At 44.5% G+C, this 16,937-nt stretch overlaps 1 protein-coding gene across 5 annotated transcripts in view; it reads left to right on the top strand.

Moving 5' to 3' along the window:
- Nucleotides 1-16,937, top strand: part of LOC133133110 (connector enhancer of kinase suppressor of ras 2-like) — a 71,584-nt gene that overhangs the window by 43,379 nt on the left and 11,268 nt on the right. For all 5 annotated transcript variants that reach the window (XM_061249113.1, XM_061249111.1, XM_061249112.1 and 2 more), the window contains 6 exons: nt 2,336-2,469; nt 4,785-4,996; nt 5,851-5,940; nt 10,453-10,655; nt 14,025-14,070; nt 15,605-15,777. In XM_061249113.1, the coding sequence (XP_061105097.1) occupies nt 2,336-2,469; nt 4,785-4,996; nt 5,851-5,940; nt 10,453-10,655; nt 14,025-14,070; nt 15,605-15,777 (858 nt within the window). The remainder of the gene's footprint in view (nt 1-2,335; nt 2,470-4,784; nt 4,997-5,850; nt 5,941-10,452; nt 10,656-14,024; nt 14,071-15,604; nt 15,778-16,937) is intronic.

Genomic DNA, 16,937 nt, shown 5'->3' with positions numbered 1-16,937 from the left:
TTGTGTTTCTCTCGTGTTTCACAATGGGGAAAGCTGTCAGAAAATGCTTTGCAGCATTACGTCCGGGGCTCGAAGGCTTGTTAGAGCATGTTCGAGGCTGATTTTTCAGCGATACCGACTGGAGTAATTGCGCTCCTGAGCAAAGATGGATCCAATGCTGATAAATAAATAAAACATTACGAGCAACTTCTTGGTTTTTCTTGAAGATAAAAAGAACAGCAGTACTGGTTGAGGCAAAAATAAGAGGCAAAAACAAGTGTGGTATTTTGTAAAAACCTGTCCAGTTGGTACATACTGTAACTGTTAATTATGACATTTTAGGTATGCCCTTAAAATCTCACATTCAAGATGGTATACTGTATATCTGGGAACTACTGACTGCAGTCCTGCAGGGTAGCACACAATTGGCTGTCGGATCGCCTGGGGGGAGGGACTTGAGTAGTTTGGCTGTCCTTCTCTGTTTTGCATTTGAACAGCCTTCTCGTGCGCAAGCTACGCATGTGTGTCCTCCTCTGGATCTGCTTCTGCCGGATAATGTGTTTGGGAACAGAATGTGAGCTTGTCTGTGCTCTCTCACGGTGACAAATGAGGGGCGGCCTGTAGCGTAGTGGTTAAGGTAAAGGACTGGGACACGCAAGGTCGGTGGTTCTAATCCCGGTGTAGCCACAGCAAGATCTGTACAGCCGTTGGGCCCTTGAGCAAGGCCCTTAACCCTGCATTGCTCCAGGGGAGGATTGTCTCCTGCTTAGTCTAATCAACTGTATGTCGCTCTGGATAAGGGCGTCTGCCAAATGCCATTAATGTAATGTAATGTAATGTAATGTAAACGAGGTTGCAGAGGTGAATATTGGATAGTTCAAATCATGTCAAATGAAACGGTAGCCAATGAATGATGTGTGATGCATAGCATGTACAGTTGTATATATCTGTAGTGTATGTCAGTGTCTAAATCATCCATGTATGTTTATTTCTTACTGCTTTCAATCATATTATTTTCATACCCCCAAGTCATGGAGAAAGCAGAGATGCAGTAGTGTGCAAAAATGTGTGTGCACCCCTAGTCAGAAATCCTTTTACATAATATCTAAGTATTACATTCAAAGCCTTTTATTAATATCTTAAGTGAACAGAAGCAAACCTGACCTCTAAATGGTACGATGTTAAACATGACGCATTTCTTCAAGATTACTTTTTAGTTTCCTTTTTTTACAGTTTCAAAATAAAAAATAAAAAAGGAAAAAGGCCTCTCTTCAACTTCAATGTCTGGACTGACCATTGAACAATTTTTTGATATTTGGTGGAATCCATTCTTCCTTCCACTCGCACTATTTCCTGTGCCCCACAACCCCACAGCATAATGGATCCACCGCCAAGCATCACAGTTTCTCAAAGCGCACCTTCTTTGGCGGTGGCCGAAAAGTTCAATTTTGGTTTTGTCAGTCCAAAGCTCTTTTGCATACTTCATACTTTTGCAGTGATGTATGGGTTCTTCAGATAATTTCTCACCAGGTCTCAGGCCATTCCATCTGAAATCTTTCTTGGTCTTCCAGACCTTGCCTTGACTATTCGATTTATCTTTCATTTTCTAATAATGTTTCTGACTGTGGAAATAGGTTGTTTCAAACATTGAGAGAGTTTTTGTCGCCTTCTCTGTCTTGGTGGAAATTAACCATCTTCATTCTGAAATCCTTGGACAACTGTTTAGAAGAACCCATGGTCATTTACACCAGACAGAACATTGCAGATAGTCAGATACTTTAGAAGGCATGGAGTTACTTCAGAATTAAAAGTTCAGCCCTGGTATTATATTCACCTGACTCATTGAAGCCATAACCTGGTAAAATCACCTGGGTCTGGGCCTTAGTAATCATCTTTTTAAAAAGTTACAAAAAAATAATCCAAAAGGGTTCCCAAACTTTTGCACAGATTCCCTTTCCTTTGTTATGATTTATAAATGGTAAGAAATGTAAATAAAAAGCAATAAAGCTTGCTTTAAAATTTGCAGAAAGATCTCATGTGTAACTCCATACCATTTAGCGTTCAGGTTTGCTTTCGATCACAAACAGATGAATTGTAACAGACATTTAGACCGGGGGGGTTCCCAAATTTTTGCACCCCACTGTAACAATCTTTTGATTCTTAGACCAGCAGTCTCCACCTCCCTTCGCAATGGGTGTTTTCTGTAGTTTGGTCTTTGACCTGGGCAGAAGTTGTTTCTTTCTCATGAGCAGTGTTTGATTGTCACCAGCTGTAAAAGTTTCACCCGGACAGAAGCCTGACATTTGTGTTCCAGCCTTTCCGCTTTGTAATTGGCTGTTTCTGTCTGCACTCACAGCCAATCGTCCCACAGAGCCCCACCAGTAGCGTGGCCACGCCCTCCAGCACGTTCAGCACTCCGTCCCGGCAGGAAAACTCCGCCCTACAGGATCTTTTCATTCCTCCCCCACCTGCAGAGCCCTACACCCCCAGGTGCACCGTCAAAACGGCCCTTATGCTGTCCTGCTTCTGTCGGGACGACAGTGTAACGCGGCGCCTGTTCATTATCTGTCTTCTTACCTATTTCACTTTTTAACCTGTGCTCTGTGCAACTGTGGTTAGAAAGAGGGTGTCTGTGTTTACCTGTACAACTGGGTATATACAGCGGGCTCCAGAATTTTTGGTATCCTTAATAAAACCTGTGAAAAAAGGCTGCATATTAGGGCTGGGCTATATGGCCTAAAATGTATATCACAATATATTCTACATTTTGGATGTAACAATATACTTTATTGGAGGTACAAAGCTTTTTTTTGTCGTCATAATTTCAACAGAAGATGCTTTAAGAGGAATACAAGGCTCAGGGCTAACGTGTTACCTTCAGTTAAGCGGATTTGCTCAGTACAGTTATCCAGCAAATTAATCCTGCTTTGTAGGGGTGGGATGAAATATTGTGAAACAATATATCACAATACGAATACATGACAGTATTGATTTTGGAGCTTAGAAATGTATTGCGAATTGACAAATTCAGTATTCACAAATACGCATAACCACATATTTCAAAATTAGGAGGACAGAACAAGGATGTGAGCAAATGCATAGGCGTTCATATGACTCATAACCTAAGGCCGTTTTCCAGTTGTTGAGAACAAAGGATTTCAGAAGCTAATTAACACTTCGGAGCGCCACATTTCAGCGGTGAAGTAGTTCCAGCCCTTCACTGAGACAAAACAAAACGTGACTCAGAGGTTGAATGCTGCCAATTACATCTCGCTATCGACCGACGGCTGGACCTCCTGAGCCGCCCCAGTCATGGGGCGTGGCGCGTGACATTGGCTCCGGAGGTAAGAGCAGTCGTCTGGCAGTCAGACATGTTTTGGGCGGCCTGTAGTGTAGTGGTTAATGTGCGTGACTGGGACCCGCAAGGTCGGCGGTTCGTAGCCACAGTAAGATCCGCACAACCCCACATTGCTCCAGGGGAGGATCGTCTCCTGCTTTGTCTAATCAACTGTACGTCGCTCTGGATAAGAGCGTCTGCCAAATGCCGATAATGTAATGTGTATTTTATGCAGCCTTTTCATTAAGGGCGCCAATAATTCTGGAGCCCAATGTACATGCTTATGTACGCATCTCCAGCATACTGGACATGTTCTTCTTTCTTTATACATAGCCAAGCATTTACAAGACACAGTTTGAAACAGTAGACTCAGCTTTTTACCTAGAGGACGTAATCTGAGATCTGGGTCTAAAAGTTTGTGTCTGGGGTGTCTCGGTGGCGCAGCCGGTTCGAATCCGACCGTCCGACATTTGTCGCATGTCTTCCCCTCTCTCTTGCTCCCATTCTTCCTGTCTCTCTATACTATATACTGTCCAATTAAGCTGAAAGAGGTCTAAAAAATATCCTTAAAAAAGTTTGTGTCTGTCCTTGGCCCATTGATTGGATTATGACACCCGGATGTCTCCTATAATTTGGCTGCTGTTTGATAGTGGAGGAGTTGTTTTCTGGAGGGTTGGGAACCCCCTTACACGATATTGTTACACAGGACCCAGGATACCTGTGTATCTACCTGTGTAATGTGGGGCTGAATGTATAGTATAAACACTCAGTGAGCACTTTATTAGGTATTTATTAGACTTATTTTTTATTAGACTTCTGCTGCTGTAGCTTATCCATGTAGCTTAACATGTTGTGTGTTCAGACATGTGCTTCTGCATACCACTGTTGTAATGTGTGGTTATTTGCGTTACTGTCACCTTCCTGTCAGCTCAATCAGTCTGGCCCTTCTCCTCAGACCTCTCTCATTAACAATGCATTTTTTGTCCACAGAACTGCTGCTCACTGGATGTTTTTTGTTTTGTGCACCATTCTCTGCAAACTCTAGAGACTGTTGTGTGTGAAAATCCCAGGAGATCAGCAGTTTCTGAGATACTCAAACCACCCTGTCTGGCAGCAACAATCATTCCACAGTCAAAGTCACTTGGATCACATTTTTTCCCCATTCTGACATTTGGTTTGAACAACCTCTGCATGCTTTTATTCATTTAGTTGCTGCCCTGTGATTGGCTGATTAAATATTTGCATTAACAAGTACTACCTAATAAATTGCTCACTGAGTGTATATCCAATATGTATACTGTGCATTTGAGTGTCTGGCTGGTTATTTGTGCTATGCAATTCCTGTGCGTATACTTGTGTACACAGAGGGTGTATGTTTCCTTTTGCAGTAGGTTATGAGTTTATCTGCATACGACATGACCTTTTTGTCCGGGTATCCGTGATGGAACATGAGACCTCTCTGGTGCAGGGATGAGAAGGGGAACCTGCCTGGGGATGACATGGTGCATCACCACACCGGCGTTCCCGTGGCAAAGGGCTCTGAATCTCCCAACTCCTTCCTGGACCAGGAGTACAGAAAGCAGTTCACCCTGATCGACGAGGACACGGTGCTCTACTGCTACGAGTACGACAAGAACCAGAGTTCACCTCAGGGACAGAGGGACGGCAATCCCACATATGGTACAGCCCATTTCTGTGTGTGTGTGTGTGTGTGTGTGTGTGTGTGTGTTTACTGTGTGCATGTGCATGTATGCATTTCTGTGTGTGTTTACTGTGTACATGCGCATGTGTGCATTTCTGTGTGTGTTTACTCTGTGCATGCGCATGTGTGCATTTGTGTGTGTGTGTGTGTGTGTGTGTGTGTCTGCCTGTCCGTGTGGTTATTATCATAAACAAATAATCACAAAAGAAGATGCATATGTTCATGTATTAACCACAGTATGCATTAAATATACACACGTGGTCACGTGTTCTGTGTGCAGGCTGAGCGAGTGTGTGTGTGTGTGTGTGTGTCACTGAGCCATATTTTTAGTGAGTGTGTGTGTGTGTGTGTGTGTGTGTGTCACTGAGCCATATTTTTAGTGAGTGTGTGTGTGTGTGTGTCACTGAGCCATATTTTTAGCAGGTGTGTTGTGTGTGTGTGTGTGTGTGTGTGTGTGTGTGTGTGTGTGTGTGGTGTGTGTGTGTCACTGAGCCATATTTTTAGCAAGTGTGTGGGTGTGTGTGTGTGTGTGAGTGTGTGTGTGTGTGTGTGGGTGTGTGTGTGTGTGTGTGTGTGTGTCACTGAGCAATATTTTTAGCAGGTGTGTGGGTGTGTGTGTGAGTGTGTGTGTGTGTGTTGTGTGTGTGTGAGTGTGTGTGTGTGTGTGTGTGTGTCACTGAGCCATATTTTTAGCAGGTGTGTGGGTGTGTGTGTGAGTGTGTGTGTGTGTGTGTGTTGTGTGTGTGTGAGTGTGTGTGTGTGTGTGTGTGTGTGTGTGTGTGTGTCACTGAGCCATATTTTTAGCAGGTGTGTGGGTGTGTTTCTCACTCAGGCAGACTAAGGCCCATCTCTATGCCTGTGGAGTACAAATGGGTGGGAGACTATGAGGATCCTGCCAAGCTGAGGAGAGAAAGCAGGAGAGGTGAGTGTGATGGGGATGGGGGGGGGGGGAGAAGAGAGGGATTAAAGCAGGGTGAGGGAGAGGAAAATGATCATCTGCACTTTCTTGTCCTCTAATTATCTCCCGCGGTGGTGTAATTTGGTTCGTGACATCACATGTTGCTGTTGGCTGAGCTCAGAGGGAAGATACGTTATGGCCTATAAACCCGATCCTGTAAACCTCTCCCTTTCCCATGTAAACCCATCCTTTTTCCTGTTAAGCTCTTTCCTTTGTCTATTAACTCTTTTCTCAGAGTGTGTCTCTCTCCGTCTATTATTTAGCTGCAGAGACACCCTCTGGCACAGACCTGAAAATCTTTACCTCTATCTGGTCTTTGCCTCTGTCTACCTCTTGACATCCTGGATGGAACCAAACGGCAATTAGCTTGCTCTCTATAATCCTAGCCGGTCTCCCAGCGTGCGCCATCAAGCCCCTCCAGCTGGTCCAGAATGCTGCAGCCCGCTTGATCACCAGTCAGCCCAGGTCGGCTCATGTCACCCCGCTTCTCATTGGCCTCCACTGGCTTCCTATTGCCGCACGCATCCGATTCAAGGCCCTAGTGTTGGCATTTCAGGCTGCTAAGGGGACTGCCCCACATTACATACAATCCCTGATCACTCCCTACTCCCCAGCTAGACCACTCCGGTCTGCCAGCTCTGGTCGCCTTACGATTCCCTCTCTACGGGCACCTGGCGGTCGAGCTGCACGTTCACGCCTGTTTTCCGTTCTGGTTCCTCAGTGGTGGAATGACTTGCCTACCACTGTCAGGACAGCAGAATCCCTCCCCCTATTTCGACGCAGACTCAAAACACACCTCTTCAAACTCTACCTTAGTCCCCCCTCCTGATTTACCCCGCCCCCCCCCTTCTGATACCCCTATCCCTGTCTAACCCCCCCCCCCCCCCAAAAAAAAAATAAAAAATAAAAAATAAAATATTGCACTTATATGACGACTATATGTTTAGAACAGCAGTCCAGGTGTATTTTTCTAGTTCTGGATGTGATGCTTTGACTTGTGGTAGAACCTATGCACTTGTAAATCGCTTTGGATTAAAAGCGTCTGCCAAATGAATAAAATGTAAATGTAAAATATTTCTGTCAGGTTTCTCTTTCTACGCAAGAAAAGGTGCTAGGCTAGTCATGGTATCAGTTTGATGATTTTATGGTCGTAATAGTGTTGTTAGGAACATGAATACTTTTAGATACACTTTACTCTTAACATTACATGAAAACATGCCATTTTCAGTATAATCCACATTAATAATTCATGAAATTATATTTTTATAAATTGCAATAATTACATACTAAATTGAAGTATTCCTGTATATAATGCGGTCTTGCATGGTGTTCAATTATGGTTCTGACTGTTTCACGACTAACACTACAACAAGTGGCAACAATCATTGACACATTTAAGTAGTGTACAGTGTAACATGTTAGCAAACAGGGCGGAAAAGATGAAAATGCTAAATCCATCCATCCATCCATTATCCTAACCAGGGTCGCAGGGGGGCTGGAGCCTATCCCAGCATACATTGGGCGAAAGGCAGGAATACACCCTGGACAGGTCGCCAGTCCATCGCAGGGCACACACACCATTCACTCACACACTCATACCTACAGGCAATTTAGACTCTCCAATCAGCCTATCCTGCATGTCTTTGGACTGTGGGAGGAAACTGGAATACCCGGAGGAAACTCACGCAAACACAGGGAGAACATGCAAACTCCGCACTGAGAGGCCCCGGCCGATGGGGATTCGAACCCAGGACCTCCTTGCTGTGAGGCGGCAGTGCTACCCACTGCACCATCCGTGCCGCCAAAATGCGAAATCCCCAAATTAATTTAATTCTGTGGTTGAAGCCTTTTCGGTTCCTATCAATCGAAGCGTTGGCTTAATCATTGGCTTAATACCGCTGGGTGAAGGCTGGATATCAAATTTAATTTGGCTTTGTTTAGAAGAGTCATTCTGCAGCAAGTTTCTCACATTGATTGGACTGTCACTCTAACAGGGTGTAACTATTATAGTCATTTTATATCTCTGCACACAGTGGAATCATCCTCCGGACTCCCAGAGTTCCTATAGATGGTATGGCTGCCTGTAGGTCTCTCAGGTCTTTGGTAATCACTGACAGCCGTGACTGCTCCTCCTCCTCGTCTGCCAAATGACGTGTAATGTAATGTAATGTAAAAGCCATCAGGACACTTCACCTTCATCGCCCTTCTCTCAAACCCTCACTCTCCATCTCTCTCCCTCTCTCTCCCTCTCTCTCCATCTCTCTCCCTCTCTCTCCATCTCTCTCCCTCTCTGATGTATGAGAGTGCCGCTCGTGGGTAGAAGTGCTCTGATCAACGTGTCTTCGCATACCGTATCTGGACTGGGATCAGCAGGCAGGTCTTCTGGCTGTTACGGTTTTACCGAGCGGAAAAGAAAGCATTTGAGTAGTGCAGTCATGGCCCTCAGTTGGCTGATTTTGAACCCCCCCAGAGAGATGAGGGAGAGGTCCTGTGTGCCCTGCCATGGCATTTAAAACGTAGAGCTCCTCTCTGCACACTCACTAAGTACTGTCTGGTCATATACTCCGAGAGCAATCTGCCTAGGGGATGGATTAGGGAGCCGTGGTGGCGCAACAGGCTAAGACGCAGCAGACTTGCGGTTGCAGTTCGCTGCAGTTGCACACCGGGGACCGGGGTGCTCTTCAAATAATGCTATAATCCATGTCTCTGCTATGTGTTGCCACAAAGATATACAACTTTATTTAAGAGTATTGCAAACAAGGTGGAAGTGGCCTTTTTAAGTGCTTGGGGTTAAGGAGTTACATTTGAATGTTCATGTTACCAAATACTTAAAAAAACAACTGCCGGGTTACCCCTCTAACTTTTCCCTTCTAACTACCCTGCTCTTTCTTTCTCATCCACTTTCTTTATCTCCTTCTCACTTTTTTCACTCTCGCTATAAATACTGAAATATTCGGAGGTGATTATCTAAGAGTCTGAATGCACACTGTTGTAATGGAGCGATTCTCCAAGCCTCTCACATCTCGGTGTGAAGAAGGAAGCGTGAACAGCAGGCGTTCTTATTTATTTACCCTCGCAGACGTTCTGATATTCTCTGTGGCGTCCTGGAGGACGGTTTGCTTAATTAGGACAGGCTCTACAGGGAGCCTTTTCTTTTTATCTCCTTAAATTAATATAAGTGGGCCTCAGCCATATACCGTATGTATATTGCCGATACACTTATGTGGTGGCCATATTAGATAATTATCCCATCTTACATAGTCCTGCTTCTGCATTAAAATCCAAATAGAGCAGGGGTCTCCAACCCTGGTCCCGGAGAGCTACTGGGTCTGCTGGTTTTTGTTTTCACCTTAAAAGCAGCACCTGTTGAGACCCAGGTAACCAGGTGAGGTGAGTTAATTAATTAAATTAGAGCAGTTGATTATAGTTAATTGCAGGGTAAGAACGAAAACCAGCAGACCCAGTAGCTCTCCAGGACCAGGGTTGGAGACCACTGAAATAGAGAGATCTCCCTGTGGAGAGTGTGCCTCCTAAGGAGTGTTTCCTAAGCTGCATGTTACATGTGAGGAGGATGGTAAGTATATATAAAGTATAGATAAATGTAACATACCGGGTGGTTAGTACATCTGGGCTCACCTTTTCTCAATAGTCTACATGTCCTCTGATGAGGTTATGTCCCTTTAATGGAAGCATTTCTGTGAGGGTATTATGTCCTGTCATGAGCATTTCACTGGGGCATTAGGAAAGGTAGAGCAGGCACAGGGACACGCTGTCTTCATGATGTCACCTGACTTTATTCATTTCAATGCACAGAAATGATTATTATTACTTGTGTGCGGAGTAAATGCAGTCATGCTGTTAAAGGCACAGGGCTCTATAGGGACCTATCCATCACCTTTCGACCCACATTTCTCAGTTCATCATAATGCTGTATATATCACAACAAAAACCCTAAAAAAACATTTACAATGCACAGCAGATTGAAAGATTGAAACTGAAACAGTTTCCCTAACCTTGGCAGGGTTAGCTGATCGCCGTACAATAAACCGCCTCGGACGCCTTGGAACCACGGACACGATTAGAGAGATGAGACGTCTTCCTCTGCCCGCCAGGGGGTGTGGTGTGGACGGTGTATCTAACACTAACTCGAATTGAATTAGAGGAGGGTACAATTGGCTACTAAATTGGGAAAAAAAGGGAAAAATCTGAAATAAATTTAAGAAAAAATAAAACCCGATGGTGCCCTTCAAACAATGCAAAACAAATGCAAAAAAAACATTTACAATGCACAGCAGATTGAAAGATTGAAACTGAAACATTTCATTTCTCTCAAGGTCGGCGGTGCTGTGCGCTCATTCCTGGCCGTTCCCTGTGATGACAGTAGTGTGCTGTGATCCTGTACGTGCCTGTAGGCCCTGCACTGGCACCGTGTGCTGTGTTTGGGGGTAACCGCGGCGCCTGTCTCCTCCCCGTCAGAGAACTCCCTCCTGCGGTACGTGAGCGTGGACAAGGCTCCGGCCGAGGAGCACTTAACGGGGCGCAGCAGCAAGCGGTCCAGGAGGAAGGGGGACCGGGGCGCCAGCCCCAGCCAGTACACCCAGCTCCCCTCCTTACAGATGGAGATGCTGAGACAGGAGTCCATGTCCACCCCCAGCTCCGAGTCCAGCTCCCTCTACCACGTGAGTGTCCAGTCCAGATCGCACAGCGCCTCCGTTGCACTGCCTGCCTCAAGGGCCACTCCACTGTGGAATCACTGATTGCACAGCCGTCGGGCCCTCGAGCAAGGCCCTTAACCCTGCATTGCTCCAGGGGAGGATTGTCTCCTGCTTAGCCTAATCAACTGTACGTCCCTCTGGATGAAGTGTCGGCCAGGTCATGTATGTAAATGAGAGAGCTGGGTTGGGGATTTAGCCAGAGCACCAGGGAACCCCCCTACTCTTTGGAATAAGAGTTATGGGAATTTTTACGGTTTAACTTCTCCTCTGTATCCAATACTGCCCCTCCAACACAACTTAGAGCAGCAACATCGTTTTCCCATCCAAGCACAAGTACTAATGGCATCATGAATGATTCCAATAAGTTATCACTAAACAGAAGCCATGTTTGTTAGACGATGATCAAATGAAACGTACTGTAAGAGTGAATCATGGCTGATCTGTGGGATGGTGACATTCTCCTGTAAATTTTTTTTTTAGGGTAGCGAGCAGAAGATTATTATGTGTACATGTGTGCGCACGTGTGTATGTGTACGTGCGTGATTCAGAGAAGACGCGAGGTCTTTCTGTGAGCCGAAACTGCTGAAGGGGCTGCCGCAAGCTTGGGTTTCGTCAACCGCTCTGATTGCAAACACACACACCCGATCTGGGACGCGTTATCCCGCCATCTGGAAGAAAGCGACGCCGAAGCTGGCACTTATCTTCCGCTCTTCCTCCTTCCATCTCTCCGCTCCTGCAGAGCCGAGGCTCGGTGTGCCATCGCTTCCCCGCCGCAGAAACAGATCAGTGGTTTACTTCACTGCTCAGCGGGCTCTGCCTGGCCTGCCAAACGGGGCTCTATATATAGGCAGCCCGAGAGAGAGTCAACTGTGCATGTCCAAGCCAGTGTAGAGACCTGGCTGATGGCGACTTTTACAGGGTCATCTGTCTTGCTGATTTCCACAGTGTGCAGTCAGCCTTTCATGCCAGGGGCTTTTAAATCTGAAATACTAAAGATCTCCGACAGGATGTTGTATACTACGCCACAACGGTCACTAGATCACACCTTGCAGGCTGAAGAAGAAAACAGTGTCTCACAGATATAAATATTTTTTACATAATGTACACACGCACATACACATGCATATATAGCAAGGTCAGTTCCATTATTTTTGCTACACAATGAATCCATCACCGAGAGACAGGTGCGAATACTTCGCTGAAACTAAGCAAGTAATCAGTGATAGAATAGGGAGGCGGAGTTACAGAACAGAATTGAAACTGGAGATGCGTTAGTAAGTTAGTTAAGTGATTTATATTACAAATACCCAAAACTAGTGAATGTTAGTTTGTTAGTTTGACAAACATATTAGTGTGTTAGTATAATTAGTACTGTACAACTTCTATGTTAGTTGGGATTAGTATATTAGTGCTATGTACAAACATGAAATGGAGAGAAAGCAGGAAGTAAGGAATGCAAGATTGGAAGGAAGGTTGAACCCTACCGTAAACACCCGAATAATGGGGCACGCAGACAGGGGAGTGACTGGGCTAGTAAACATTCAGACTCAGACATCACAGGGGAAGACGAGTGCAAAGACGAATGAATATAAACAGAACTCCAGACAGGAAATATGAAAAATTTTAAATTTCAAGAATAATGATAATAAACAATGATAAACTAACAGACAGAACACAGGGACATAACAAATGTAGCTCATGATGGTAGCAGCAGGATGAATTTAGAAGTCTACAAAAACAGTCTGCCAATTTACGGGGAAATGCATCCAAAGTAATTTGCTTGTGGTTGAGGAACATCATGCAGCAAGACAATGACCCAAAACATACTGCCAACACAACAAAGGACAGGTAAAAAAATGGAAGGTTTTAGACTTGCCGTGTCGATCACCTGACTTTAACCTGATTAAGCATGCATTTCACCTCCTGAACAGGAGATTGAAGATAAGATAAGATATACTTTATTGAACCCTGTGGGTTAATTTGAAGGGAAAACCCCTTCTTTTGGCATTCTTTTCTAATTTAATACAAACGTTTTTTATTACTAATTATATTATCAGCTTAATAATTTGAGTGAAAACCCCTGAGATTTTCAATGTGGCCTCAGACTTTTGGACCCCGCGGTATACTCTGTACACAGATGTCCTCATTTGCTGCTGCAGTAATGCTTTCAAATATTTTGGCTGAATGGCTATGTTATGCATTTAAGTCTTTCAGAATTATTGCACTCGCAGTTGTTGTATTGAGGTGCAAGGTTATTTCTTGAAAAAAGAATAATAGCACTCACTCAAAAGCCTTGAAATACGATTCTTTATTCATGCACTGATATATTTCCCTGCACTTACTCTGAAACCCATCTGAGTGTGAAAATAGAATTATATCCATAGGCTCTCTCAAGTGTGTTGTTACTTTTCCTTTTAAAGTTTATGTGGTCATACAGGGGGCTTTCAGTAATGGAGTTTTAAATAATTTACAACAATGGGAGTGTATTTAATTACGAACAGTGAATCAAAGCCCCGTGGTGCCAATACATCTTCAGTGTCTAATAAAACCATTCCTTTTGAAGAAAACATCATCGCACATTGATGGTTCTTATTCAGCAAATTCAGCTTCACAATCAATTAACTGTTTTAAGGGGATCTCTAATACGGTATGTGTCTGATATAATGCAGCGTGAATTGCTTATTGGAAGTGTTTATCATTTGATGTGGCATATTACCTGACGTGGCTCAATGAAGAAACGCCATACCCGCACCCCACTGTAAACACAGAGCAAAGGAGGAAAACTCTCTACTGTAAATACAGAGCAAAGGAGGAAAACTCTCTACTGTAAATACAGAGCAAAGGAGGAAAACTCTCTACTGACTCTAGTCACTCACCTTTCACAAACCTTTATCGACTCAAACTGGTACCACACTAACCACCAATCAACTCTCAAACTCTCTCAAACTATTGAGAGAGACCAGGTCCCACTTTACCTTGACTCCTTGGGGAGATATGTGCTGTCTAAGCCTCAGAATTTCATGCTGTTGAGGAATTATCAGTGAGTGGGGGCGACATTGGCCCAGGAGGTAAGAGCAGTCGTCTGGAAGTCGGAGGTTTGCCGGTTGAATCCCGCTCTGTATCAAAGTGTCCCTGAGCAAGACACCTAGCTCCCAATTGCTCCAGATGAGCTAGTCGGTGCCTTGCATGGCAGCCAGTCGGCACTCGTGAGTGTGTGTGTGTGTTTGTGTGTGTGTGTGTGAGAATGGGTGAAAGATCACTTTGGATAAAGGTGCTATATAAATGCCAACCATTTACCAAATATCCTGAGGACACTGATGTTTTCTGTTACAGACGTTTCATCGGTCTTCACTGCTGTCAAGGTCCAAGAAGAACAAAGGTGAGAACCACATTGTTTTATGTCAGTCAGTAAATGGTAAACGTGTTTTTATTGTCGATCTGTGCTTCAGTGTCAGTCAGTGTTGCAGTGTCATCCCATCGCAGCATTTCTCTTGGTGGTTCAAAGGTCCCTTACCTCAAAACAAACTATGAGTGTGGATCCCTCTCTATAGACATGTCATAAACTTAGTCAAGTTGCTATGCTTGCAGTCAGCTGACAGCATGTGTAGACATAGACCACTGTATTATTCACTTACATTTCAGGCATTTAGAAGGTGCTCTCATCCATAGTAATTTAACACTGATGACAGTCTTTTTACTAATAGCTAATATACAGTGGCTTCAGAAAGTATTCAGACCCCTTAACTTGCACACTGTATTGTGTTGTAGATTACATTTTTAATGGATAAAATTGGATTCAAACATTTTTGACCTACACTCAATAGCTCACAAAACATGTTTTTAGAAATTATTGCAAATGTATTAAAAAAAAAAAACTGAAATCTCTCATTTACATAAGTATTCAGACCCTTTGTTGTTGCACTCCAAATTGTGGTCAGGTGCATCCTGTTTGCTTTAATTATCCTTGAGATGTGTCTAGAACCAGATTGGAGTCCACCTGTGGCAAATCTAAAAGATTTTACATAGTTTAGAAAGGCACACACCTGTGTATATATAAGGTCCCACAATTCACGCTGCTTGTCAAGATAAAAACCAACCATGAAGTCCAAGGAACTCTCTGTAGACCCCCACAATAACATTGTGGTGAGGCATAGATCAGGGTCATTTCTAAAGCTTTGAGTGTCCTCAGGATCACAGTGGCCTCAATAATTGTGAAATGTTTGGAACTATCAGGACCCTTCTGGCCATACTGAGTACCCAGGGAAGGGACATGACTAAGAACCCAACGGTCACTCTGACAGAGTTTCAGAAGCCCTTTGCAGAGATGGGAGAACCTGCCTGAAGGACAACCACCTCGGCAGCGCTCCATCAATTAGGCCTTTATGGTGGAGTGGCTAGATGGAAGCCACACTTGAGTAAAAGGCATGTAGCGGCCCAAACGGCACTGACCTGAAGCATGCAGCCAAGGCGACGCTGGAGTGGCTTCGGGATGAGTCTCTGACCGTCCTTGACTTAAACTCGTAGAGCATCCACGGAGAGACCTGAAGACGGCAGTTCAAAGGCGCTGCGCATTCCAATCTGAGCTTGAGAGGATCTGCCAGGAGGAACCAAACAAAGGAGGGGAAAACGGAAAGTGTCGCATTCGTGATAGTCTGAAAATCCCCTGCTACTTACACCCCCCCCCCATCCCCCCCCCCTTCAGCTCTGCGATCTTACCTGGGGATCTTACCTGGGGATCTTACCTGGGGATCCACAAAGGCAAGCGTGGCCCCTACACATCCGTACGAAACATAAATCAGCCGTTATTGTCCAGTTCTTTTGCCCGTAGTTCGTCCTCCTCTATACTCACCGGATCTAGGGTACGCTGGTCTTTGTTTTGTATGACCTCGACACCCATATCCTGCCTGCTCCAGGGCCCTTGGCCTCCATCAGCAAGCGTCGGATCTCCTGCAAGGACCTGGGGCACGGGGACTGCGAGGGCTGGCTCTGGAAGAAGAGGGACGCGAGGAGCTACTTCTCCCAGAAGTGGAAGAAGTACTGGTTCGTCCTGAAGGACGCCTGCCTGTACTGGTATATGAATGAAGAGGTGAGCGCGTTCACATTTCCTTCACTTTGCTTTTTTACAGTCACTCACTAACAACAGGCAAACTGGCTCGGAATGCGCTCTGTCATGGGAATCTGTGTTCAGAAGACCCTGTTAGCTCACGATGTTCCGAACACCTATTCCCGATGTTCTCCGAGCAGCAACCGGAAGCACAGCTGCTGCAGTTTTGCACTCTGTTATGCAGGCAAATCTCTATTAAATCTTTATCCCGTTAATCTTAACATTAATTAAAAAACTGATGCTGTCTATATGAAACAATGTGTGTACGTGCGTGAACTATTTTACAAGGAACACTTTTGGCTGAGCCGTATAAGCCTGCCTGGTTTGTAGTCTCTTGTTAGCAACAGCTCCCCACCACACTCACAGGGGAGCACCATTACCATGTCACTGTATGCTGAAATGGATCGTGTATGTGACTTGCACCAAGTTTTTATGAAAACGGAATGAATTATAAATTACACACACACACAAAGAACCAAAGCTGATCTGGAAGCAATTTCCCATTTATTCATCATGAAAGTTGCACTGTTCGGAACATGGTGAGCTGACTTCGTGTTCACGGTGAGTCTACATTACTTGACGTAATCTCAGCATTTTAGGTTCTCCACATTTACTTGCGCATGACTCTACCCTTTAAAAGTAAAATGCCAACTTTAGATTTTTGTTTCATATGCCTACTTCTTCAGCTTTTAACTTTTCAGATTTGCCTCTTTTTCTTTGCCCAGCTTTAGTTTTTTCTGATGTCAGACGACATTACTCAAAGTACTTTAAGTAGACTATGCAGTGAATGTTTGCTAGCTTACAATGTGATCTGCAAGGAGATAACTGAAAACTACGGCTTGCATAAAAGGGCAATGAAAAGCACACAAGGATGGCACACAAATAGGCTTACATTTATTACATACCTACTACATGAACACGTGTCTGTTTTACTGTAAGCAAGCCTGTGATTGATGAAAACATGGTTGAGACATCCTGGGGAGGCCCAGGGCTGCAGCCCATGTTGCCCATTGGGTTTAACACTAACCAAAAAACTGTTTTATTCCGAATAAGGAATTGTACTGCATTATTGAAAGTTAATGTTGTAATGAGTAGGGTTGCATGATTTCGACAAAAAAACCAAACAATAATCACAATTATTT

This window comes from Conger conger, chromosome 7, assembly GCF_963514075.1.
Source record: "Conger conger chromosome 7, fConCon1.1, whole genome shotgun sequence".
NCBI classification, from domain to species: domain Eukaryota; kingdom Metazoa; phylum Chordata; class Actinopteri; order Anguilliformes; family Congridae; genus Conger; species Conger conger.
This window is presented reverse-complemented; position numbering and strand designations above follow the sequence as displayed.